The sequence below is a fragment of the Hippichthys cyanospilos genome, chromosome 14 (assembly GCF_059441005.1).
Source record: "Hippichthys cyanospilos isolate Australia breed blue-spotted pipefish chromosome 14, RoL_Hcya_1.0, whole genome shotgun sequence".
NCBI lineage: Eukaryota > Metazoa > Chordata > Actinopteri > Syngnathiformes > Syngnathidae > Hippichthys > Hippichthys cyanospilos.
Window position 1 is genome coordinate 5,763,841 of NC_142382.1, and position 25,406 is coordinate 5,789,246.

Here is a 25,406-nt window from a genome sequence, read left to right on the forward strand (position 1 = left end):
GAAAACACCCCCCAAATTACTCATTGCATCATCTCTGACACGTTTTCAACATACGTGTCCATCCCTTAAACATATCTTAGCGGTGAACGACGCCACTAAAATATTGATGCTCTCGTACTGATGTCCAGTTTCCCGCTCGTGCACTTACACGGCCCACATAGAATTCTCCTGAAAGCCGAGATGAGCTAAGAGCCAGCTCGGCATTGACCTTCCAATTCCAAGAATAGACGTCCCTGGCGTATCCGCTCTGCTTCGCGTGCGCCCTCGACAACATTTGGTACACCTGCAATTCTTATGATGCGATTATAAAGGAATATATATACAGTAATATATATATATATATATATATATATATATATATATATATATATATATATATATATATATATATATATATATATATATATATATATATATATATATATATATATGGGGTTTTTTTTCAATCAAAGTGTCTTTTGCTAGCCGTCTGGTCGGTGTTACACATTCAGTGTTGCTGTGTGGAGACGAGCCCGAAGAGCAAACAGTGGTTGCCATAGAGACAGGAGGCCACAGGTGGAGTCATCACCCGCTTGTGTCACATCTCCTCCTCCTATCAAGTGATGAATCACAGAGACATCAAGGCACATCTTCTGTCTCTGTGTTGCTAGGTGACATTAAAAAAATGTCTCCAGTTTGTTTTTTCTCTACGGTGAACCATCACTATAGTTTTTTTTTTTTTTTTTTTTTTACATGCCCCATCTGCGATTTTGTCATCTTAAGAATTTTGGCAGTACATACAGGCAAGCGCAAATTTTCTGCAGTTTAAGTGAAAAAAAAGAAGCAGAGGCAGAGAAGGTCCCCTATTAAGCACTGAGGATATTTGTGAATAAAGTTGTGCTATACAGTACATATTTTGTTGTATGCTAATCTTGTTTGTGTTTATATAGTACCATCTACTCTAATTTTTACTATCTGTTCATAGTGTTAGGCATTGCATGTTAGTATTAAGCTAGCAAATGCTTTTTAGTAGCGTTTCTAATAGCACTTTAATACTCACTTACTTGCAGACATTTTTCTTTGACTATTGATTTCTATAGTGATTACATTTTTTGTTTTGTTTAGGTTTTACGAAATACTATTTTCCCCAATGTATATTAGTAGGCCTCAAATATACACATAAATAAAATAGCAAACTGTTCAATATATGTTTTGTTGAACGTTTTTGCTGTTAAAAAGTAAATGTTTCATAATTTTTCTAGATTATGTGTCAGTTTCACAGTAAAATTTACCATGTTTGATTATTATTAGTAACATTTAAAGTCAGGAGTGTTTGATGCCATTTTTTCAGACTGATACCAGTACTCTACTCCTAAGTAGTTACTGATACCAAGTATCGATACAACTAGTTTTTTTGATGCAGAAATCTCCCCGCTCTGACCAAAAAAGAAACATAGTTGTTAAGACCTGTATATTCCCACGAAACATTTTTTCTTTAAATTTCATTAAATTAATGGAAATTTTCGATTGTTTTAATTTGTTATGTCTATGTTGTGATTGTAAAACTGCTATTGAGTGGCAATACCTAGAAATAAGGTGTGTGTTTTCAAAAATAGAAATAGTTTAAAACATGTAGGGGTGAAATAATAATGTCTAAAAAGTATCTTTTATACGATCTGTATAGCGTGTGTATTTTTCTTTCGCGGGTGTCTCTAAATATAAATAAAATAAATGAAATATAAATAGATGAACGGGTTCACTGTACGCTCAGCAGTTGCGACTTCTATCATACGTGACTCATCCATGCAGCACCATGCAGTGTCAACCCATTCTGGAGTCAGTGTTGAAAAAGAAAGCAGCACGGTTTCCATGACGACGCAGAAGAGCATCTCTTGGATTGATTGGCTCCTGAGCTCCCTTTGTGCAGGCACTCCAAAGACCCGAAGGACCAGCCTCAGGATCACGAGGTCAAACAAAGGGTACACGCGGACGGCGGTTCCGGTTCTGGTTCTTCTGCCTTACTTGAGCTTGACAGGCCACGGCAGGCACGTTCGGAGTCCCAGCATGGAGGAGAAGACGATGGTCGGCCGGTGCTTCTTGAACTTGAGTCCCTTCTTCAGACGCTGGCTGCCCTCGGCCACGTAGATCTCGCTTTGCTGAGCGGCACCGGACATCCTGGCCATCCGCTCGCCGTGCAGCACCACCTCCTGCTCGGAGCGCACGAACACCTCCCGGAGTTCCTCCAGCCTCCTCTCCATCTCCCGCACCACCCGCTGGCGCTCCTCCACCTCCAGGAGGCGCCGGCGAGCCGCTTCGAATTCCATGCTGGAGCTCGGCGTCACCAGCTTGGAGGACGGCGCCGTGGCTGAGGCGGACCCTGGTTCGGAGGCGGCCAGCATGGCGCCCGTCACCCTGCGGAAGTCGCCCATGGAGATGGAGCGGCGGGTGGCCGGAGAGGCCAGAGCCAGGAGGGCGGACGCCGAGGCGGGCATGGCCGAGAGAGGGGAGGAAGGGGACGGAGGCGAGGGAGGACGCAATTGTAGGATGTCCTCCTCGGCGGGGTCCTCGTCCTGGGGGGTCATCTGGCGTCTCTTCATAGCCGCCTGCGCTTCACCTCCGACAGCGACGCGTCCCCGATGCGGCTCCATTCATCGGTGATGAAGGATGTGAGCCTCTCTCAGCTCCGAGAGGGAGGGAGGGAGGGAGGGAGGAAGGGAGGGAGGGAGGACCGGCCCCTGATTGGCTGGCCGGTGTCTTGCGCTGATGCTTTTTATTTATTTATTTTTATTAACCAACCAGGCAGTTTTTTTTATGATAATCTAGTGATTTAATAACTTGTTAGGATTGTATTACCGTTTATAAATTAAGTTTACCTTCAAATAGGAAATTGCAGAACTATAAATACAATGGATGTCTACCCTAATTCTTACACGAATATCCTAATCTTAGTTGAAACCCTACCCTAAAATCATCAACCTCATTTAAAATCCTACTTTGACGACCTAACTTAGGTTTAATATCCTTCTTTGAAAACCCTATACGTATTTCGACAATTTATTTTTAAACCCTAACCCAAGATTAAACCCCACATTAAAACGTTAACCCTAGTTTACATTCCGACATTGACAAACTAACCTAAATTTAATACCCTACTTGAAACGCTAACTCTGATTTGAAATCCCGCTCTGAAACCCCAGCCCTAGGCTTAAAAACTACATTAAACTCTAACCCTTGTTTAAAATCCTAATTTGAAACCCTAACCTAAATGTAATACCCTAATTAAAAAACCTTACATAACCTTAGACTGAAACACTTTACATTAATACTTAAAAACTAAACTCTGACCTGATTTAAAAACCCAGTGCTCCTAAAATATTATAAAAAAAAACAACAATCCTAATATGTCAGATATTTTTAAATGCCCACACCACACACGTCGAACCATCAATAATAACAGATATTTTCTAGAACAATGTTTAATACGCATTTTCATACCACTTCTATGTGGATCTGTACTCGTGTCTGCAAAAAAACTAAAGAAAAAAACCTGTTTGATGTTAGAGATGAAGTCACACTGCTTTAATCAGTAAAAAAATATGCATTTTCTTTTGGCATGGACGATACATTTCGTTGCGCAACATAACCACTCAAAACTAATCCCACTTGTACTTGCATCATTGGCAATCATCCTGCACACAAGCGACGGGCTTTCCTGTATGGACTTGAATCTAGCCTCCCATTAAAAGCAGAAAAAAATGTGATTAAAGCTGCATGGCTTCCTCACTCCCAAAGTGCGTCCACTCTCTGTTTCGGATTACATTAATCTCTGCTATTTGCTTTAAAGAGACACATGGAAGGAGTTCAACTCCTAATATTTAACCACCGAGTGTTTTTTTTTGCGCATGTGCGAACATTCTCTTAGTTTGAAAAACCAAGCGTACCGGATTTGTGGTTAACGGTTTTATTTTGAAAGTACGCGCAGCGGATGTCACGTGTTATTTTGAAGCCGTTTTCACGCATCTGATGTGTCAGGGACACCAGCAGTCGATGTCATGTTACGTCTTCGAGTCATTCTGGCTTCAATAACATGAGAATAAACGGCAAGTTTTTTCTATTTCCTTTCGCTAATTTGTTTTATTGTTCAAATCTTCTTAGAATAACAATTTTAATTTCGTCGTAAGCACCTCTTAGGCCCATTTCGCTTGTATGTCTCCAGGTGAACTTGAACGAGACAAGATGGAGGTTTATTTGTTTGTTTTGGTGTAACTCAACCCGAGAAGAGTTTTTGTTGTGTTTGATTATATTTGGCTGACTCCTAGTTGTTGTTTATATTTAGTTATCCTGCTGTCATGGAATTGTCGTTGTTTGAGAGGCGATCGGAACTGGTGGCCCGAGAACGCAGCGGACACACGGCGGTGGTGGATGGCGAACTGCTCTACGTGTGGGGAGGATACATGGTAAACAGAACTGAACAGAAAAAACTGTTTTTCTCTAATATTTGTTGTTGTTTTTCTAACAGAGCGCTGCACGTCATTTTTATTTTACTTAGCACACCAACAAACCTCAAACTTTACAATATGCATTCACCACTTCTGCAGTGTCAGCAAATATTGCCCAGGGACGATTCAAGCATCAGTAATTAATTTTGCTGCTCAACCAATCTTGCTATTCACATGCACACATGTATGCACGTTTCAATTTGGAGTTTGAAAAAAAAAATCCACACAACTATATTGACATGGGCCAATATCAGATTCTGACGGCATGATAACCTTAAGCAAAAAAAAAAAGAAAAAAAAATCACGGTATTAACATTTCAGCATTTTTTTTTCCTCATTGAACATAATTTATTTTATTTTTACACAAATTAATAAAAAAATGGTACATTTAGAAATGTGTATCATATTCATTACAAAAAATAATTACATTCTTGTTTTTTAATTGTTCTGAATGCTCCTCACAAGTAAACTATCTTTAAGACACTGCGCTGCGCTTCCATGAATGTCCACTAGGAGGCACACTAGACTTAAAAAAAATCCTAAAATAATGACGTGATATATTTTCAAAGTAACTTTGAACGTTATCACGTCTAACCCTTAATTTATACAGAAAACAAGTTCGTTTGACTAGCTTGAACATAAATTTGTGCTTTTGATCAAAAATGAGCTTTTTAGGTATGAATTGTCGGTGGAAAATAATGATAATGACAAATATGACCTTTTTTTTAATCCTGAAAATCTCTAAGTAAAAATGTACCATCATGTTGCATAAATTACAATAGAAAAAAATATCAATGTAAGCATTTAGTAAATAAGTTCCTTCAACTGGGATAATTTAAATACACCCCACCAAAAATCAATTTCGAAGTGTACTTTAGATCTGCAAATCTTTCAAGTAATGAAATAATAATAATAATGTAAAAGTCAATGTAAACACATTTACTATTATCACAGAGATTTGTTTTTCATTTTCCAAACCTGTACATTAATTGCTGCTTGCGTTGTTACTAAATCCTGCTTTTTTTTCCAGTCTGTCGATGATGAAGAAGTGTTTCTACCCAATGATGAAATCTGGGTGTATGACCTTGTACAAGGCATATGGTAAGAATATTGCATCCATATGCAACAGTTATTCTTTTAATTAGGTAGTTCAGTTACTGATAGTTAAGTTATCATTTGGGATATGAACATTATCACTCTCCTCTTGACTGATTTCATCATGTTCATGCTTTTTTCGTGAAGTAATTGATTACCTAACTTTCTGAATTTCCCTAATGCAAAAAAAAAAAGAATATTAATACGTACCTGGTTTTGAATCACTAGACTCTTGATAAACGTAAAAATGCATCTTTGGGATTAAACGAGTAAATAATAAAAAATTTGCTAAGGGATTGTATACCTCAAATATTTCTTTATAATGTTTCAATCATTTCTATAAAGGGATTGCATTGAATATAATAATATGAATTTAGACCTTCTGTTATTGTGAAAAACGGAGTGACTTTCGCCTTTTTTTTTGTCTTTCTAAAGGCAGGTTTTCCACATGACAGGGGAAGTCCCGCCCTCCATGTCAGGGACCTGTAGCTGTTCCCTAAACGGTCACATGTATATATTTGGCGGTTGTGATGACAATGGTCAGACCAACCAGGTGAGATTTATTACATAAAATAGATGTCACATAAGAGTGCGTATAATTTTTTTTTAATCTTTAAAGGAGGTTAAGTAAAATAATCAACTGAAACAATGTGATTGTATGTACTGTAAGCCCTTCATATCGGAATTGTTTGAAATTGCAACAGATCTATCGCGTCAAGCTGACAGGCGAGAATTACGTATGGGCCAAAGTCGGGCACCGCGCCGGTTCGGCGCCATCGCCTCGGGACAAACTGTCCTGCTGGGTTTACAAAGGAAGGTGAGGCGCATGACTTCCTTCACATCGGATATTCAAATGTTTGCATTCTTCTTGCATGAAAAAACTACTTCATGTATTTTAGGATCGTCTACTTTGGGGGATATGGTCACAAAATGGCGGCCGAAGTTGACAGAAGAAATAGGAGCTTCATTGTAGATGATTTATCGGAGGTAGGGCTTGTTTTTTTCCCTTATCGTATATTTGTTGTGGAGACGAGAACCTGTTTTCGATTTCACATTTCTCAAAGTAATAAATTCATCTAACATTCATATAGTGATAGTGTGCACATGTTCTTTTTATATTACTGATTTTACATGTGTTCCTTAAGTCAATTTCAGGGTTATTTATTTATTTTAAAAGGAAATGGCTTGTGTATACCATTATTATACTATTACTATTATACTACTATACTATTATTATTACTATACAAACTCTTCTAAAACCTGGTAGTTTTAGTACTGTACCTTACTTTAGTACTGTTTAAGTACTCGCAGATACAGAGGCCACCATTTCAGTTCTATGGAACAACACTAGTTGTAATCTAGTTTAATCAAAGTTTAATCAGTGTAATCAAATTTAGAGAGCTATTTATGTATAAATATAAAAAAAATATATACATTTTCAAACATAAGGAAATCCATGGTAATGTATGTTTCTCCAAATTTTAGCAGAAAACATTTTTATTCATTTTATCCCTTCAAAATTTAATAAAAACTTGAATCGATTTTTTTTTTAGTTTTTAAAATTTATTGTAACAGTCTCCAACAATCCTTTAGCATTATGAGAGAATGAATGAAGATGAAAATAAGAATTCCTAACAGGTTTCTGCATTCACTGCCAGCCTAGTTAAAAAGCATTTTTAGCCAGCAGTGTCAGCCCAGTAAAATTGGATTTTTGACGTCTATAGCCGTCCATGGCAGTGAATGGGTTTAAAAAGTGGAGTTCATTTTGTTTTAGGATGTCATGTGGGGATGGAACAACGAGGTGCATGTATTTGACCCCACGCAATCCAGTTGGAGTCGACCTCAAACACACGGCCGCGCTCCGGCCCCCCGAGCCGCCCAGGCCTGCGCCATGCTGGGAAATCGGGGCTACATTTGCGGCGGGAGAGTTAAGGTGAGCGCTGTCATTTTCCCGATTGTGTCACATTAACGATAAAACAAGATTTGATTTTTTTTTTTGGTCACAAATGCAGGAAACCAGAACGAACGATATTCACTGCTTGGATCTTGAGTCGTGGACGTGGTCAGAAATGTGAGTCACTGTGACGTCTCATTTTGAGGAATGATTCTTTTAAAGCCGCAGGAATCGAAACGATTTGTGTCCAGAGTCCCCGTGTCCAGCGTTCCCGTGGGCAGGTCATGGCATTCGCTCACGGCGGCCTCTGACAGCACTTTGTTTCTCTTTGGAGGTCTCAGTGTGGACTGCAAACCGATGAGTAAGAACTTTTCATCTCTAGTCACAGTGGAACCTTTGAAGTCAAACACTTGTTCGTAAATATTTCTTTTTTGCCGTTAATAACGAAACTACACTTGGTGGTGGTGGAAGGATCTCTGTGCCCTTTTTTGTCTAAAAAATATTACATTTGTGGAAAATTATTTATGCTGGTAAAGCCAGGCATTTTCATCCATCTCACAGGGTGGCTATTTTTCATATTTCAGGGAAAGAAAAAAGACATATGCAACGACTGTCTTGACATAAGGCCTCATTGCTTCTCTTGGTGCACCATCTAGTGGCCGAACGGCTGATGCTATTCATGTGCTTAAAAACACTTCTTGATTTAGCAGTTAGCAAGCTTTCATTAAAGGCAACGTTAGCGCATAGAGCTTCCCAAAAGTAAGGAAAGATGATAAGAAATGTATTATCAGAAAATATAACCTGCCACTAACAAACAGTATAGTTAAATTCAAACAATTTAGGAGGCAGTCAAACATGAAACATGCCCAGTCTGTTCGTCAGGAAAAAGAACATGAAGAAGAAAAACAGGAAGTTATTGACCTCATAGCTCAACTTGCAAATTTACCCATGTAATACTGTTGAAGCATTAAAGCACAAAATGATTTCATATGTACGTGTGAAATAAATAGCGGTTAGTGTTTATTGACCTTAAACGTAGTGGCTAGCATGCTAATACTAATCACCATTGCTAATCCAAGAGTATAGGCAAATTGTGATATAATTAACAATGAACTGTTATATCCATGCACAATGCAAAAAGAAACTTAGTTCATCATATAAAAAAAGTTGAGGCGCAATTACTCGATTATTTGATAGAGTTGATGATAGGATAGTGGATGTTAAAAACGATACAATAATGACGTTTTATATATATACTGTTATATAATAATACCGCATTACCAGGTGATGGCTGGCTCTTCAATGTGGAGACAAAGACATGGAGAGAAGTTGAGCATCCCTTTAAGAACAAACCAAGGTAGCGTCTTGAAGCTTCATTCCCAAATGTTATGTTTGGAATACTCATGTCTATTTGCCTTTTGTGTTTGGAGGTTATGGCACACGGCTTGTCCGGGCAAGGATTCTGATGTCATCGTTTTTGGAGGCAGCTGTGATTACATCCTCCTTGTTGACACCGTGAGTACCGACAATGTACAAATATTTCTCAATCAATACAGATACTTGCTTAAATTATGTTTACCGTGTTTCTGCGAGGTCATGGGAAGATTTCGTAATCTATTTCAAACTGTCATCGGAAAAATATGATTTCACGAACTTGTCAGTACCGTCACTGTTTATGATGTTATGTATGAAACTGACCTGTTTAAATGTTAGTAAATGTCGGCTGTAATTTAATTTTTTAATTTTTGGTAGAAGACCTCTGTTCGGCTAATTATTTATAACCAAACAAATCCAATAAAAAGGGCATCTGAACACATTTTTGTTAGTGCGTTACAGATTTTCTGACATTTTTCTTATAGTGATTAAGCAAAAAATGACCCACAGATATTACTGGTTTTCTTACACACGCATGTGCACACACGCATGTGCACACACACAAGGCTAGAGGGAACCTTGAGGTTCTTTCAAGTTGTTGTTACTTCATAAGCAACATGTTAGTGAACAAAGTGAAAGCCATTGTTTGATTTTTCAGGGCCACTGCAATGACGCACTTGTCTTCCAGATGGCGCCATACCCACTCTTCAGGTAAACTATCATGTTTTAACACTTTATGAACACACACATATTTTAGTTATTTACATTCAAACTTCGGCTACGATTGGATGTTGGGGTTTTGTTATATATTATCTATTGTTGTTCCATACATGGACATGATAAATGGCACTTTTTATGCTCCATATAGAATTTGCGAGGACTACATCGCAAAGAACGCAAGCGAGTATCATGTGCTCGGAAAGCAGCTTCCATTACTTCCACCCAAATTGTGTGCAGCAGTGAAGAAGAGAATGTCTTTCTACAGGCCTTCAAAGAAACAAAACACGCAAGTTCTCTGAATGCCAACAATGCAGTTTATTATTATGTTTTGTTTTTTTTAAAAATAGAAATACAGTACTGTGCTTTATTTGTCACATTGAATGTGAGCGGCGGGAGAGCAAATTTCTCTTGTCTTAGATACATGTAAGGAACTATATTTTTTACTGGTGTACAAATGTGAACTTATTTTCCTGTGCTGTCCGCCTGCTGTCATCATGATTATTAAATTGCATTTAACAAAATCTTCCAATCACACTTCACATTTTTGGTAGAAACTCAATGCACGTATTCTGGTGAAAACTCACCGGTCGTCAATGAGAACTGAGGAAAAATAATATTATGGGGAATATATATATATATATATATATATATATATACATATACACACACACACATGCAAACACCTGTGTCATAGAAATTATGACATTAGCGCTCCATTTTAATTATCACAGTTTACTCCAAATAAAACGCTGTACTCATTTTACTCTTGTGTTTCACCACTAGATGGCAGCAGAGCCCATTAGTTAAAGCTTAAACAGAGAAGCAATTGACTCCCAATAACGGGGCGTACATTCCTTTCTTCAGGAAATGGAGAGGTGCTGCTTTAGCTGTGGTCAGGAAGGAAACCTTAAATAAACATGGGGAACAGCGCACGCCCTCCTTTTTGCGATTTAGCCTCACGAACGACCAAAAACCTTCTTCCCCACACATTCGCTAAACATGACTTCCCTAGCATCACATTGCAAAATGTGCCTCAACTTCTAGACAAATATAATCTGTTTTATTATTAACAGAACGGTTACATATTAGCACTCCAAATTCCAAATGCAAACAATAGTAAGAAAAATAAGTATGATACAAGTTGGCAACATGCATGCCTGTGCGAAAAAAAATAAACACGAATTTAGCGTCGTGAAAGGAAGGGTCAACTAAAGTCCCTTTCAATGGTGTCCATCAGTTCTTCCTCTGAGCCGTCGTACAGGATGACCGGCGTGGCGAATGGGGGCGTGGTGTGGCCTAAAGTGCTGATGCGAGAGGAAAATCGCAAGTTATAGCGGTTCTTCACAAATACAATGACAGAGATCTAGGGAAACGGACTTTGCGTTTGCGGTGTGTCGTGTATTTGCGCATCGACGCCACCAGATAATGCTGTGGTGCTCCCATTGTGAAAGTCTCAAAACTTAAATTGCTGTCAATATTTTTTTTTTAATCACATTAATGATTAATGTTGTTTTGGATGAAAAAGCTCAATGATTTATATCTTTTACATCAGGATAATGTTCCAGATCAATTTACGTTATTATTTATTTATATATATAAAATTTCAGACACTTTCATGCACTTTAAGCTAGTTTTTTTCAGGTTGTGCATAGGATGTAACCTTTGCCAACCCCTGTGAAAAGTACACATTTGCTAAAAGTTGATTTAAATGTTAAGTTTTTTCTGTTGTTTATGTTAAAAATAAAAAAAATGATACAATTTGATACAACATTTTTATAATTATCGATTCATAATCTCTGCAGTGAGTGGGGGCGGAATGTTTTCTCATAGAAGTACTGAGTCATAGTAACACTTCGTTGCAAAAACAAAAAACAAACAAAAAACAAACAAAACAAAACGTTTTTTTTTAAGAAATTAAATAAATTGACCAGACACTTTTTAGTAGCACTGCAGTCAATGTCAACTATGGAAAATGCACTTAGAAGTAATGTAGAAACTTACGTCTGCGTCTGGGTTAAGAGGACATCTTCTTCTATCCGTGTTGTTGTCAAGAAGGCCTGAGGAGGACACTGACCAGGACACATAGAAAGCACATATTCAGCGCTTTTCATTTTTGAGATCAGGATCTTACACTATGACCTTTTTTTTCAGTGACAGGAAGTGGAACACACTAGCGTTCATGTTAGCTTTAGCATCTAGCTACTGCTCAGCGCAGGTAAAATCCTTTGATCGCCCCAGAGAGATTCACAATGGGTGGGGCTTATAAACAATCAGTTTCTCCTTTTAAATTGCCTTTATTTACAACTCAGCAGTTAGCACGAAGTGCTTCCGTGTTTGATGCGACGTTGTGACTTCTTTGTGAGTTTTCAACTTCTTCTGTCATGCTTGTACATGAATTTGAAACCGCGCTATGTGGTTTTATACAGACGCAACTTTTTAAAAATAAACAAACAGCAATGACGAGAGGGAGACTATGAAGACGATTACATGTAGACAAGGCAACGGTAGGGCGCCACCTTGTGTCCTAAACGAGACACTGCAGTACCATTTCATCCTGTTTGATTTTCTTTGCACTTCAGTTTACTCCTTAAAAAAAAGTTGTCCAAAAATATTCATTGTATTAATTTATTTCTTTTTTAATTCATCTTATGTGTGCTACACAAAATATGTATTTTATATGACTTCACCTTTGACCTCCAGGAATTGAATAGGCCAGCGCACAACGCAAAATCTACATATAAATGATAGTAAGTAATTGTTTTGAAGTTAAACCCCCTGATTATTCACCAGTCCGCCCCACTCGGAGTAGATTTTTCTCCATGAGAGCACAATCACGCAGGTGTCGCCGTTCTTACTTGAGGAGGTGACGCGAAGGCGAGATGGCGCCTCTTGTCGCCAGGTGGCCCCTGTGCCCCACCGAGACCGGAAGTGGAAGAAGAGGACGAGGAGGAAGAGGGAGAGGAGGCGGACGCCCCCTGCTGTCTCCCATCTTCCTCCCCGCTACTGAAGTGACAAAGTCCGTACGTCCTGGACCTGGTGAACGCCTTCTTGGCCGCGGTCCGGTTCTTCTTCTTCCCACTCCGCCCAAGCGCCTCCTCCCCCTCGTCGTAGCCGGCCAACTCGGCGTCCAGCTCGGCGTCCGCGTCGTCGTCGTCCCCGGAGAGCTCCGAGTCGTGGCCGGCGCTGTGGCAGTCCACCGGCGCTCGGCGGCGGGCGTGGACCCTCAAGGCGTCGAAGGCGTCTCGCTTGGAAGACGCGGCCGAAGAAGAGGCTTTCTTCGGGGGCTTCGCCTCGCCGAGCCCCGCAGGTGCCACTTTAGTCCCGCGGCTCGTTCCGCTGCCCATTCTTCACCTTAAACGTCCGCCAAAGTCATCGGAAAGTCACTTTAAAGTGAGGTTAAAGTCGAAATAATCCCGAAAAGTAGCGAGTCAGCTTCTGTTTGGACTTTGGTGTGACTTTGTTAAGCGCATGTCGTCAGTGGGACCCAAACGGAGCTTCTCGTAAGGATGTGGAGCTGCGGCTTGCTTGGTTACATAACACCACTTGGACGCAGCAGCACATGGGGAAAAACACACACACACACACACACACACTCCGCCTTCTCATAATAGGACAAGCATGCATCCTTCATCCTTCCAACTTTTTTTCCGCCTAGCATCATTTGGCGTTGCAAGTTGCGACCAAAAACTAATAATACAATAATGGGGAAAGAAAAAATAAATACACTGTTGCCTAAGCTTTAACAGAAGTCACCGTTTGGCGTCTCGCTGTTTTGAGGATTTTTTTTTTAAATCGTCGTTCCAATTTTGGGAGTGTAATCAAACAAGAGAAAACTGGGAAAATGTTAATTTCTGAGAAAATTAGCAATGCCTGGTAAGGGGTTTTGCTGCTTCGAAACATAAATAAAGTACAATGAAAAAAAATACTGTAATTGGGTAAAACGTAAAGTATCATTAAAAACACAAATCCACTTCTAACAAAAGCATAGAGTAAATGAAAAAAAAACAAACAGAATAACCAACCCATATATAATAAATCATAAAAATATATAGTAAATGAACATATGCAATGTATAGCAATGGAAAACAAAGGAAAAACTTAGTTTTCCGAATAAGCATTTAATGTAAAACACATACTATAAATGTAATACTTGTTGGAAAAATACATTAATCACTTAATCATCACTCAATGATGATCATATTCCAGTGGACAATTTAATCAATGTTATGTTAATCAATAATAACATGTTAATCAACGTTATGTAAATCAATAATAAACAACAATAATAATTAAGTTAATCACCTTTTTTAATCAATTACGTTATTGACGTATGTTAATCATTTGAAAGTCAATTTATATTGTAATATATTAAATTATATTGTTATGTTATAATGACTGAATTATATTTTTTTTTATCTCTGGTCCAACAGTATTTTTTCAAGCAGGTATTAGCAAAGGTGAGGCGTGACTATATTGTAGTTGAATTTCTCTCACAAAAAAATGTGTACTTAATTTTCTGCCAGGAGTTTCATTTTTTATAAGACGTTTTACTGAAAATGTTACTGTACTGTATTAAAAGTATTAATTCACTTTTTCAGATAAAAAGTTGAAATGTTACATATCTTTCAAGAAGTAAAGCAGTTATGTGCAGTCATGGGAAAAACAAAACCGGACTATTTTGTTTAAACAAAATCCAAGTTTGGGGATACGAATGCACTTGTGGCTTTAGTATAAATCACACCAAACTATTTTTAGACTTGGTATGAGTCGTAAAGCCGCCCTAGAAAAAAGTCCAACAAAACAATGTAATAATTCAACTGTTGAGACTGCCTGTTGCGGAGCTCGGCTTGATACGGTAACAAGAGGGGCCCATTACATCATCCCGCAGCACTTTAACAGTCGCCGTGATTTATAAAGCATCGGCTCGTCTGCAAAGAGAAGCCCCTCGCCAGCTTGCGCTCAGCTAATAAGACTTTAGTGAGGTCACCTGCGATCCGCTTTGAGGACCATCCACTGTCTCCGTTTTTTTTTTTTTTAATTTAAAGAAAGCAACATTCCTTAGTGACAGTTGATTCATCATGAAGCCTCTTGTGTGTGTTTGGTCCACTTGCACATACAAAAGGCACAGCAGGGGCATGAGCAGGGCCAACTAAAGACCCCCCCCCCCCAGCCAGTCCTCTCCAAGTCAAAAGATGTTTGCAATGTTTCATTAGCAGGCCTCCGTGTTGTCTTTGCGCGAGCACATATGTGTGAGAGGCAAAGACACCTGCGCAACCTTTTCAAATGTTCCCAAAATTGTGAACAGGGAAGCATTCGAGGAAATGAATTCTGGTCCAAAATGTCACTCGAGGGAAAGGGCTCGCACACTTGTTTGGGTTTTAGTGTTAGCATGTTGATGGATGTGCAAAATACTCAGAGTGTACTATATTAAAAAGTAAGCTTAAAGCAGTGGGAGATGTTTGAAAGTTTTTATTTTAGCGATTGAAGGCTGCACTGAACCGTTTAATTTATTGTTTTGTTACTTTTGCTATTCTCACCACATCTACAGTATTTCCTCTCATTTTTTTTACATAGTTCCCTCTAGTGGTCAGTTAGAAATATACGGTAGCCGAAGAGCTAACGTCCTGCAACCGGAAGATTGCTACAAACACATAAATAAGGCAAACAACCAAAGCAAAACAATACTAAAATACAATAAAATGACTGCTAACAAAACACATACAAAAAATAGGTAATCACAAACAAGGAAATGGAAGCAATCTCACAACAAAACAAGTGCAAAATAATAATTACTGTTACTGTATGTCTTTTGTCTAACTGGTCAATGTCTTTCAGATATGCCCCCTAGTGGAGACTTTGCCATTTCATTCTTCTGACTGACTTTATTTATTTATTTTTTTGCTGCATTGTTATTTTTTTTTACCCCTTTTTTCATGTTTGTCAGCTTTTTAATAGTGAAAATTATGTATATTTGGTAAGTAGGAATTTTGAGCTTGTTAAAAATAATTCCAAAAGTGAATTAAATGTATGACGGATTTGTTTTTAAAATGAGAACTAAATCTATTGAGCGTGTCCCTGGGGAATTGGATTGAATTTTTTCTTGTGGAAATTTTTTTTTTAATTTGGTGAAAGTTTCGAATTTTGGGAATAAAGTCGTATAGTATATAAAGAGTAGAGTGTGTGTGTGTGTGTGGGGCGGGGGTCTTTCTTTTTGAATCAAAGTCAAATCTTTATTATGTACGTAGAGTGTGCACGCTGCTACATATGTGGTCCAAGTTATGTTGTTTCTACTCTCCCCTGTGTTCTAGCTCGGCTCATTATAGAGCGATGAGGCGCACATCTGGACAAAAAGTCAACAGCTTCCAGACAAGAGGGGAGGAACCTCTGGAACGAGATGAACACCACAGCCCAGCATGCTGCATAACTGTGGCTTTTTTTTTTTTTTGCTTCCTCCACTGAAGACTGATACGTTCTCAAGTAAGATGGATTTTTGCGACATGTTTGGCTCGAATTGCATTTTGTTGTCATGATGCTAGGCTACATTTGAAGCTCCAAAAATATCGCCATTGTCGAGAGCAGCAGTACTCTATTAGGAGTTTGGTAAATGTTTATATAACGTCATTCATTTATATTCCGCTCTGGAGGGCTTTTGTAAACAGGTCAGGGAGAGGCTAATGGGAGGCAGGCTGATGTTATTTGAACTTGTCGAATGTTTACGTCTAGAAAAGCTTTTTGAGTTTTTGATAAGGCCTTTCAATCAAACATGTTGTCAACTTGAAATCTGGCGTTCCCTTTTTCCACGTCTAGTTTTATCAATATAATATAAAAGTAGTATTTATATATAATAAAAAAATATATAAAATATATATTTAAAAAATATATATAAAAAGTGATATTCATGCAGTTTTTCTTGGTAAACAATATGTATTTTTCCCCTTCAAGCCATACACTTTAAGATGAAGCTAGCTAGCTCGCTAATTTAACCCAGCTAATTTGTGTTAAAATTCATTTGCTGCCATCTTGTGGTGTCTGCAGGCACTGATGACTATTTCTGCTATTTGGAGGGGGTTTATTGTAGTTCATAATAAGATTTTTATTGAAAACAAACATTCAAAGTTACATAACGCATTGGTAAATTAAAGCGAGCTGAGGCACTGACTTTGTGCGAACAAAATAGTCCATTGCAGAGAATTTGGCCCCATAAAGGCAGACGCTTTAAGACGTAATCGAGAGATCTGCCTAGAAAAGAGATGTCGTGGAGCAGGACACAGTTGCCACGGCAACAGTCAATGAGTCCATGGGGGGAAAATAAGTCAGTGTCAGCTTTATTTATCTTCCAGGCCATCCTTTTTAATCGCCTCCATTACGACGAATAAATGCGGATTTCTGACGAGAAAATGACGTCACGCGGCCTAGTCAATTTAGGAAGAGAACTTTATTTTGAGGAGATTCACCGAGTTCTGGTCTGTGTTAATGTTGGAAGCCAGCAGGTGGCGCCACCGCTTAGTTTATTTACAGTAGGTTTAACTTGCTGTTTGACTTGATTTCATTTAAATAGACAGTCATTAGCTGTATAAAAGGCAAAAAATATAAGGCAAAAACTAATATTCACAAATGACCAAATAATGCAACTTTTTTTTTTTTTACTGTGATCTTTTTATCCCTCGTAATATTATAAGGAAGTTTTTACTTTGTTATTTTACTTATTTCTATATGTAACTTTTTTTTTACATGGCTCAAATCCACTTTAGTGGGCTGCATAAATTTATTTGTGTCTACTTATAACTAAACACCAGCATCTGAAATTTTCACAAAATGAATTATGTCATTTTACTGTTGACCGAGCTCGCCATCATTTTTTGGAAGCATAAATAGCTGTTTGTCATATTGTATTTCATAAAAATGTAAAATAATGAAATAATTAAATAGAATGTAAAGCACAGATATCAAACTCGTGATATCCTGCATGTTTTGTAGGTTTCTCTCTCCCGATTCTAATGATCCATTCATGACTCATTTTGACCTTGAAAATGATCCCAATCATTTGAATCAGGTGTGTTTAAGAGAGAAGGATCGAAAGCATAGGATACCCGGCAGGTCGAGGACTGGAGTTTGACCGGAGTTTATGCACGCTTTGGCCACTTGGAGGCAGTGTGGAGGCAGCAAAATGAAGCATCATGAAGCACTTTTGATATTCAATTTTTTTACTCCACTAGATGATGCTCTTAGTTTAATGCCAAATTCTTGTGCAGTGGAACTATATTCAATTTCTACTGCCAAGAGCACCATTTTGATTAGCCAAAAAGTATCACAAGTGCTTCACGATGCTTCATTTGGCCTTAACTACTCCCCACATGTGTTGCTTAGCTGCTCCCACCAACAATGCTATGTATTAGCCCGTCTATGGTGTTTTGCAATGCTATTTAGCATCAAGCTACCTAAAGCAAAACAATTTAATCAAACCGGATCACTATCATAAATCATTCGCAAATTTCAAATATTTCCAGGTACTCTTGTTCAAACCCCACTCTCAGCATCCCGACCAAGTCCTCCTTTTCCGCCAAAAAGGCCGAGCAATCAACAGAAAACAATTAGCGGCTGGCTGAGCCGCTGCGAGCTGCTCGATAGCAGCATGTGCTCACTTCCTAATTACTTAGCAGGCGAGAGGCTTCATTGTGAGGCTTGGGGGGAAAAAGTGGCCGCTAATCAATCGGCGTATTATACCTGAGCCTGTTTGTCAGCATCCAAATGTGTCGGACCGCTCTATTTAATTAGCTTCTCCTGCGTGTCTATCAATGTCGTCCAATTACGCTCCTGTAATTACCGCACTGTTGTTTTGTCACCCTTGATGGCGAGCTTTTCAACAAGCGCCGTTCACGTTATGTTGCTTTGTCTGGCCAAACAAATCATTTCTCGTATAAACAAGATGAAATTTTGAGAGGGTTAGAGACCGCCAGGATGGTAAATTGATTTGAATTTTTCCCTCTGTTGATACCAAACAGCGTTGCGTGAACTTTTTTTAGGCACAGCTTTTGAAAAAAAACAAACAAAACAAAACAGAAAAGCAACCATGTATAGCGTGAGCGTTATCAATAATAAGAAACGTAAGGGCAAGACCCTGAGTCAAAAACAATCTTTTGCAAAAAGATTCCTCTTCATTTTATTACAAAAATGACAAGGCGGTTACAGGTTTCACAGTAATGCCATATAAGGAATTGTTTATGTATGTGTTTGTGCGCATACATGTCAATACATGTACAAGCAATGTGTGTTTTATATGAAAGTCTTCATATATACAATTATTCCATCATGTCCCTACTGTTTATGAAATAAAAATACATCTCTTAATAATAAGTCTTTACCTAACATATAGTAGGATTTTTTTTGTTATTAACAAAACAAAACAACCCCCCCCCCAAATATATTAAGGTGGGGTATTTTTTATGGAAAAAAATGTCTATGATGTTTTCCTTTTTTTCTCTCCAAATAAAATGACCATGTATAGCAAGGCTTTTATTTAAAAAAAGAAAAAATCTCTTTTTCCTTGAAACAACCATGTATAATAAGGTGGGGATTTTTTCTGAAAAAATGGTATAACGGAACTTTTTTTTCTATTTCCCTTGAAATAACCATGTATAATAAGGTGTTTTTTTTTTTTTACTAAAAAATGACCATGTATAGTCAGGCTTTTTTTTCTTCAAAATATTGTCAGGCCTTTTTTTCTCTGTTTCATTTTTTTTTCTTTTAAACAACCATGTTTAGTAAGACTTATTTAAAAAAAGTGACTTTGTATAATGATTTTATACTTCCTCACACAAAAACCATTTTTGACATATAATTTTTGAAACAAAAAAAAACACAACCATGTCTAGTTAGCTGTTTTTCTTTAGTCTTTTTTTTTGGGACCATCTTAAAATAAATGAAAAAAAAGACACATTTCAACCGTTCAACAGGTTGGTAGTTTAATACCTATCCCGAACAACATTTTAAATGCGTACAGTACATGAGCAACGCTGTGAGTGCTAAACATTTTCCTCAATATAATTCCATATCTTTCATATCCATATCCATCCACTATATTGAAAATTGCAATGGTTTGACCCTAGGAAGGCTTCCCATTATTTTCTGTCACGCTCGACATAAATACGCTGGCATCATTAGTGAATGCCAGTCTGAAAACAACTCCCATCCAGCGTGTTAGCAAGGAAGACAAGATCAAGCCAGAGAACACAGTCTGCGTGTGTGTGTGTGTGTGTGTGTGTGTATGTATGTGTGTACCCGAAAGAAGGTGATGGCGTGGGCAGTAGCCGAGGTGTGGAGGAGGCTCACCTCTATTATCTGCTCATATTGAACATCTCTGCGCTGCCCACCTGCAATCAGACTGTATACAGTACACTATGTAGTCTTGTCTTCATCATCTGCAGTGACATTACATCAAGACTGAATATTACCTGAATTCACAATCGTGAGCGCAAAATGGGAGAAAAACAGGAAATAGGTTTTTCAGGATTGAGGAGAGCTTCCAAGAAAAAAAATTCCTGTTCTCTCTGAGATGTACATGCATGGTACCATGAGTGAAAGCCGGCACTTTGCACAGAAAGAGATATGTTTATTGTAAGGTGATTATTTATACAGTAGGAAAGCACCCCCCCCCCAAAAAAAAAACCCACAAAAAACGACAGTAAAGTGTTTTTATGCAGAAAAAAAAAATCAACAAAAAAGACAGTGTATAGTAAGGGTTTTTTTTTTTTTACTTCAAACTAAAAAAAATAGCGGGGTGTTTTTTTTTTTTGAAGGAAGACGGGCAAAATGTGGGTTATTTAAATTTAAATGACCATGTATAGCATGGTGATTTTCCCAAGAACCCCCCCCCCCCCCCCCCCCCCCCACAAAAAACAGAAAACAAAAAAATATACATACATACATATATATATATATATATATATATATATATATATATATATATATATATATATATACACGTATATAGTATGTGTTTAGTAAGTTGCCCCCTTAAAAAAAAAAAAAACTATAAGAAAGACCAAGTATAGTTAGCCTTTTTTTTTCAGAAAACAACTGTATCGTGAGAGAGTTTAATCAGTGAAAAATGAAAAATAACTAGATGTTTTTTTTTCCAAACAAAACACCATGCATAGTAAGGTGTATTTTGTCCAGAAATAAAATATATAGAGTGAAGCGGTTGGGAAAAACAACAATGTAAGTTAGCAAGGCATTGAAAAATTAAATATCATGTATCTTGAGGCATTAAGAAATAGTAAGCCTTTTTTTTTTTTTTTTTTTTAGAAAAAACATCTGTGAAAAGTTAGACATTTTTTTAGGGGGAGGGCAATCATGTATAGGAAAGCATTTATAATATACAGTATATACTGTATATATCACGTATAGTAAGGTTTTTATTTTCTTCCAGAAATAATACATTATATTCCAGCATTTAGAATATATATAACGCCTAGTTTTTAAGCTCTCCAAGACTATCCATTGAGCTTCCAGCATTCTCTCCAGAAAAACAGCTAAAATTGACTTTTGTTGGAAGTAGTTGCTCTTTTCACATCATTCCAAAGGTGAAATTCACCAAAGGTGCTGAGGTCACCTTATGACATTTATTTGCTTGAAGATATGGAAGAAAACTTATAATGTCATGGCAAAAAAAAAAAAAAAAAAAAAAACCCACATTTTTTTGATGCAGCACTACTCAAAGCTTGGTATGCATGATGTCAGAACCATCAACGACGACCTGAAAGTAAACGGCACTCTCCTCCCAACTGCTCCCAAGTTATAGATTTTTCTTCCAAATGATATCTTAAATTGTCTGTACAGCCTGTTATTTTTTTTTTCTTAATACAATTTGTATTTACCCGTTTTATTTTTCAGCAGCAGCGAAAGCCTTTCGCAGCAGCTAAAAGTAAATTAAAGCCCTCTTTGAGTCGGGCAACAATCCAGTGTAGAAAAATTGAATTGGGCGGCCTCAACTTGAGAGGACGGCAAGGTTAAGAAAAGGCAACAAAGGCGTGCAATGTTTTCATTGAAAATCAATACTGTGCTTCTCATTAAGGTTCTGGTGCTGTTGCATTAAAATGGAAAGGTAGACCTGGAAAGTTAGATTTGGAAACTAGACCTGGAACACTAGACCGAGAAATCTATATCTGGAAAAGTTGACCTGGAACATTAGTAATCTAGTCCTGGAACGCTGGACTGGGAAACATAGACATGAAGATCGCTACCTGGAAAGCTAGACCTGGGAAAGTAGATCTGGAAACTAAACCAAGATATCTAGTCCTGAAAAGGTAGATCTGGAAACTACACCTAAATATCTAGTCCTGGAAAAGTAGACCTGCAATATTAGAAATTTAGACTTGGAACACTGGACCTGGAAAGCTAGATCTGGAAAATAAGACTTGGAACTCAAGACTCAGAAACCTAGACCTGGAGGAGGACATTGAAAACTGGACCTGCAGCATTAGACCTGGAAGAGTAGACTAACAATCTAAACCTGTGAATGTAGACCTGCAGTATTAGAAATCTAGACTTGGAACACTAGACCTGGAAAGCCATATCTGGAACACTAGACCCAGAAAGCTAGACTTGGAACATTAGACCTGGAAAGGTAGACTGACAATCTAAACGTGGAACTGTAGACCTGCATATTAGAAATCTAGACTTGGAACATTAGCAGTGGAAAGCTATATCTGGAACACTAGACCTGGAGCACCAGGCCTAGAAATATAGACTGGAAAACTGGGCTTGGAATACTAGACTAATAATATAGAATTGTAACACTAGAACTGGAAAACTTAGGTCTGGAAAACTAGACCTGGATCACCAGATCTAGAAATCTAGACCTGGAAAACTTGATCTGGAGAAATAGACCTGGAAGTCTAAACCTGGAAAAATAGACTGGCAAAATAAACTTAGACTGAAATACTAGACCTAGAAATGTAGACCTGGAATACTAGACCTAGAAATGTAGACCAGGAACACAACACCTGAAAAACTAGACCTAGAAATGTAGACCTGGAAAAGTACACCTGGAAGACTGGACCTTTAAAAATCCAACATAACCACGACCAAATCGTGAACTTGACCTTGAAAACTGGACTCGGTAGACTAGAAAAACTAAACTTGGAAACTAAACTCAGAAAGTGGACTGAAAATAGACATAAAATATAGGATTTCATATGACAAAGGTGATAAATTCCTAAAAAAATGACAAAGGCGAAAAATACGCCAGCATTATGACCCCCCCCCAAAAAAAACAACAAAAAAACAAAACAAAAAAATCTTGACCTTAAAAACTGATGTCGCGCCATTGGTTACACAACATTGGCAGTGGAGCCTCCGAATTAAAAACTTCATTTCAAATAAATAACCATGAATTTCAACCTTTCCCCATCATCAAGCCTCTAATATAAAACCTTGCTAATCACGGCATGGCGTTGCATTTAACCTCGCCCCTCTCTCCCCATCATAACTCCCCCCCCGCGGCAACGCCGGCGCCCGAAGGTCACGGCAGCCTTTTACCGTCGCACGCCGCCGAGGACTCTTCGTGGATGACCTTTCGGCGCCTGTCACTTTGCAGAGCGGCTGCGATCCCGATGTAAGGACGTGATTGCACGGGAGATACAGTAGCCCCGGCTTGCCTTCGCTGGCCCTCCGTCTGTTTGCACGGGACGGGATGCGCACGGGACCACTAAAACCAGTTGGGCGTACACTTTTTCACTTCTTCATTTTCTTAATTAAGTATGGCGTTTAAAAAACATGAAAGGAAAGGGTTTTACTTTCTTATACTGTATATATATATATATATATATATATATATATATATATATATATATATATATATATATATATATATATATATATATATATGCATTAAACACTAAACATTACAAACATTAAAAGAATGTTAACCTGGTTCTATTGACTTCCCGAGACGGCTAACTTTGCAGTCAAACTTAAAAAGTCACTGACACAAATACAGACAATGATGGACGGTGATGTGAATTTTTTCATTTCTGAACTTGCTCGACCGCTCAAGAGTAAAATTTAAAAAAACAAACAAATATAAACATAAACAAATATATATATATAATATATTTATTATATTATTATTAAATATATTATTAAATATATATATATATTTTTTTTTTCACTTAGACAGCTGTTAGTGCGAAGTTTGCACCCCATTCGGCATTGACGTTAATGCGTGTGAAAATCCTCCGTGTACAGTATTTTGACATATGATGAAGCATCCGCCAGTCCACGGTTACATGGAAAGAGGGGCGCAAACACGGGAAAGATGACAGGCCGGCAGACGAAGGGGTGTTTTGATGCGGGGGGGGGGGGGTGTCGACGGAGCTTTTATGTGAGTGATTTGTTCTTGACGGCGTCCGCTCATTAATCTTTTACATCTTCGCCTCTGGTTGTTATTGCTCAGAAGCCCGTCAGGCTCCCCTCACTTATTTTGACAACAGCGCTTACTTTCATCTTCGTATCAACAACGAGGGACGGCGAGCGAGTTCTTGTTTCGGCTACGTACTTCTGAGATCTTTGTTTTGTTTTGTCGATAAAATGTTAAATAACAGGCACGTTTCTGGGGGCTTGGTTTGGATTTTCATCACCGATTTTCTCTTTTTGGGGAAAGGGGGCAGTTGCTTGAGGTTTTTTTTTTTTTCATGCACCCTCACTCATTGCGCCATCTATAAATAAGAGTAGTATCTACAAAAATTGTATACGTATACCTAAAACTTTACCTTTTTTCACATTAAAAGAAAAAAACTCCTTTTTTTTTTACAGTGTTTATACTGGTTACAGGTTAGTCTCAAAGTGAAAAAAATAAGTGAATCAAAATGACTGAAAAAAAAAATGCACTTGGTTGGCAACACTTTCAGCGTATGCCCTGCCTACTGCCCAAGGCCAGCTGGGATAGGCACCAGCAAGCCTGCTGCTAGTGGCTAGAGAAAATGGATAGATGGATGGAAGTTTTACTCTATTTAGAATGGGATCAAATATAGACTTTTCAGCTTAAAATATATTGTATTTTTAGACAATTAGCTGCACCAGGTTATAAATTGCACCAACTAAATTTTTTGACAGAATTTTCACAATTGTCACATATAGACTGTGACGGACTAAAAACTGCAGGATGTAGCATCAGATATTTGCGCAGAAGGATGGTAATATAACGTTTTAAAAGTTTTTGTTTCTATTCAAAATTTATTTTTTTCCAAATTGCTTGGTTAAAATCATGCCTTTCACTGAACATGCATGCACATTTACAAATAAGATAAAATAACAACATTGTTACATCAACGGTTGTTAGAGTAATGCACCAACACAACAGTAACATGCTACATTTGCATCATAGAGTGAGCAGTGGGTTAGGTAGTAAAATAGCAGTTCAAATTCTAAATACATATTTTGATTGGGTCTTTGTTTACTGGGAGATTGCCTTCTAGTGGCGAGTAAAAAAACTGCAGAGAAAACGCACTGTACTTTAAGCTGCAGGTTTCAAAGCGTGAGAAAAAATGTAGTGACTTATATTCTGAAATTTACGGTACTCTATTAAATGGTCAAAAATCTATTTTTTTTTTTTTTTACAGAAGTGAAACAGTGAAATATCCCTATATAGAAAAACATTAATTATTCAAATCAAGGCAGTTTGACCCTGAGCCGCAGATAGCTGAAAAGCATGTAACATGTAATCTGTAGAGCACAGGAAAAAAAAACAAAAAAAAACGGTGTAATCCATCTGAGAAGTGCATGTGGACATCAGATGGAAGGAAGATAGAAGCTCCTCGCCATTCTGCTCTTCAGCCCATCGCGCA

At 37.9% G+C, this 25,406-nt stretch overlaps 3 protein-coding genes across 3 annotated transcripts; 1 reads left to right on the top strand and 2 right to left on the bottom strand.

The window, feature by feature from the left end:
• Positions 1-440: 440 nt before the first annotated feature.
• On the bottom strand, positions 441-2,627 carry trnp1 (TMF1 regulated nuclear protein 1). Its single transcript, XM_088433488.1, has one exon. The coding sequence runs from the start codon at positions 2,625-2,627 to the stop codon at positions 1,998-2,000; it is 630 nt and encodes a 209-aa protein (XP_088289614.1). The 3' UTR covers positions 441-1,997.
• Positions 2,628-3,939: 1,312 nt separating this feature from the next.
• On the top strand, positions 3,940-10,082 carry LOC148412684 (kelch domain-containing protein 1). The gene is made up of 13 exons (XM_088433114.1): positions 3,940-4,079; positions 4,316-4,436; positions 5,509-5,579; positions 6,009-6,126; positions 6,278-6,390; positions 6,473-6,560; positions 7,348-7,506; positions 7,586-7,644; positions 7,719-7,828; positions 8,752-8,824; positions 8,898-8,982; positions 9,500-9,552; positions 9,710-10,082. Exons 2-13 carry the CDS (start codon positions 4,329-4,331, stop codon positions 9,858-9,860), a joined length of 1,188 nt encoding a protein of 395 aa, XP_088289240.1. The 5' UTR covers positions 3,940-4,079; positions 4,316-4,328; the 3' UTR covers positions 9,861-10,082.
• On the bottom strand, positions 9,864-13,066 carry LOC148412685 (uncharacterized). The gene is made up of 3 exons (XM_088433116.1): positions 12,417-13,066; positions 11,563-11,630; positions 9,864-10,865 (listed from the first exon to the last, which is right to left on the bottom strand). Exons 1-3 carry the CDS (start codon positions 12,903-12,905, stop codon positions 10,766-10,768), a joined length of 657 nt encoding a protein of 218 aa, XP_088289242.1. The 5' UTR covers positions 12,906-13,066; the 3' UTR covers positions 9,864-10,765.
• Between the last annotated feature and the right edge of the window lie 12,340 nt (positions 13,067-25,406).

What these genes read in the sequence shown, in the direction of transcription:
- LOC148412684 (XM_088433114.1), top strand. Translation starts at nt 4,329, where the DNA reads ATGGAATTGTCGTTGTTTGAGAGGCGATCGGAACTGGTGGCCCGAGAA. An exon ending in TTGTAGATGATTTATCGGAG is followed by an intron (nt 6,561 to 7,347) that starts GTAGGGCTTGTT and finishes ATTTTGTTTTAG; the next exon opens with GATGTCATGTGGGGATGGAA. An exon ending in TGTGGACTGCAAACCGATGA is followed by an intron (nt 7,829 to 8,751) that starts GTAAGAACTTTT and finishes CCGCATTACCAG; the next exon opens with GTGATGGCTGGCTCTTCAAT.
- LOC148412685 (XM_088433116.1), bottom strand. Translation starts at nt 12,905, where the DNA reads ATGGGCAGCGGAACGAGCCGCGGGACTAAAGTGGCACCTGCGGGGCTC. An exon ending in CCTTCGCGTCACCTCCTCAA is followed by an intron (nt 11,631 to 12,416) that starts GTAAGAACGGCG and finishes TGTCCTGGTCAG; the next exon opens with TGTCCTCCTCAGGCCTTCTT. An exon ending in CTCTTAACCCAGACGCAGAC is followed by an intron (nt 10,866 to 11,562) that starts GTAAGTTTCTAC and finishes CTCTCGCATCAG; the next exon opens with CACTTTAGGCCACACCACGC.
- trnp1 (XM_088433488.1), bottom strand. Translation starts at nt 2,627, where the DNA reads ATGGAGCCGCATCGGGGACGCGTCGCTGTCGGAGGTGAAGCGCAGGCG.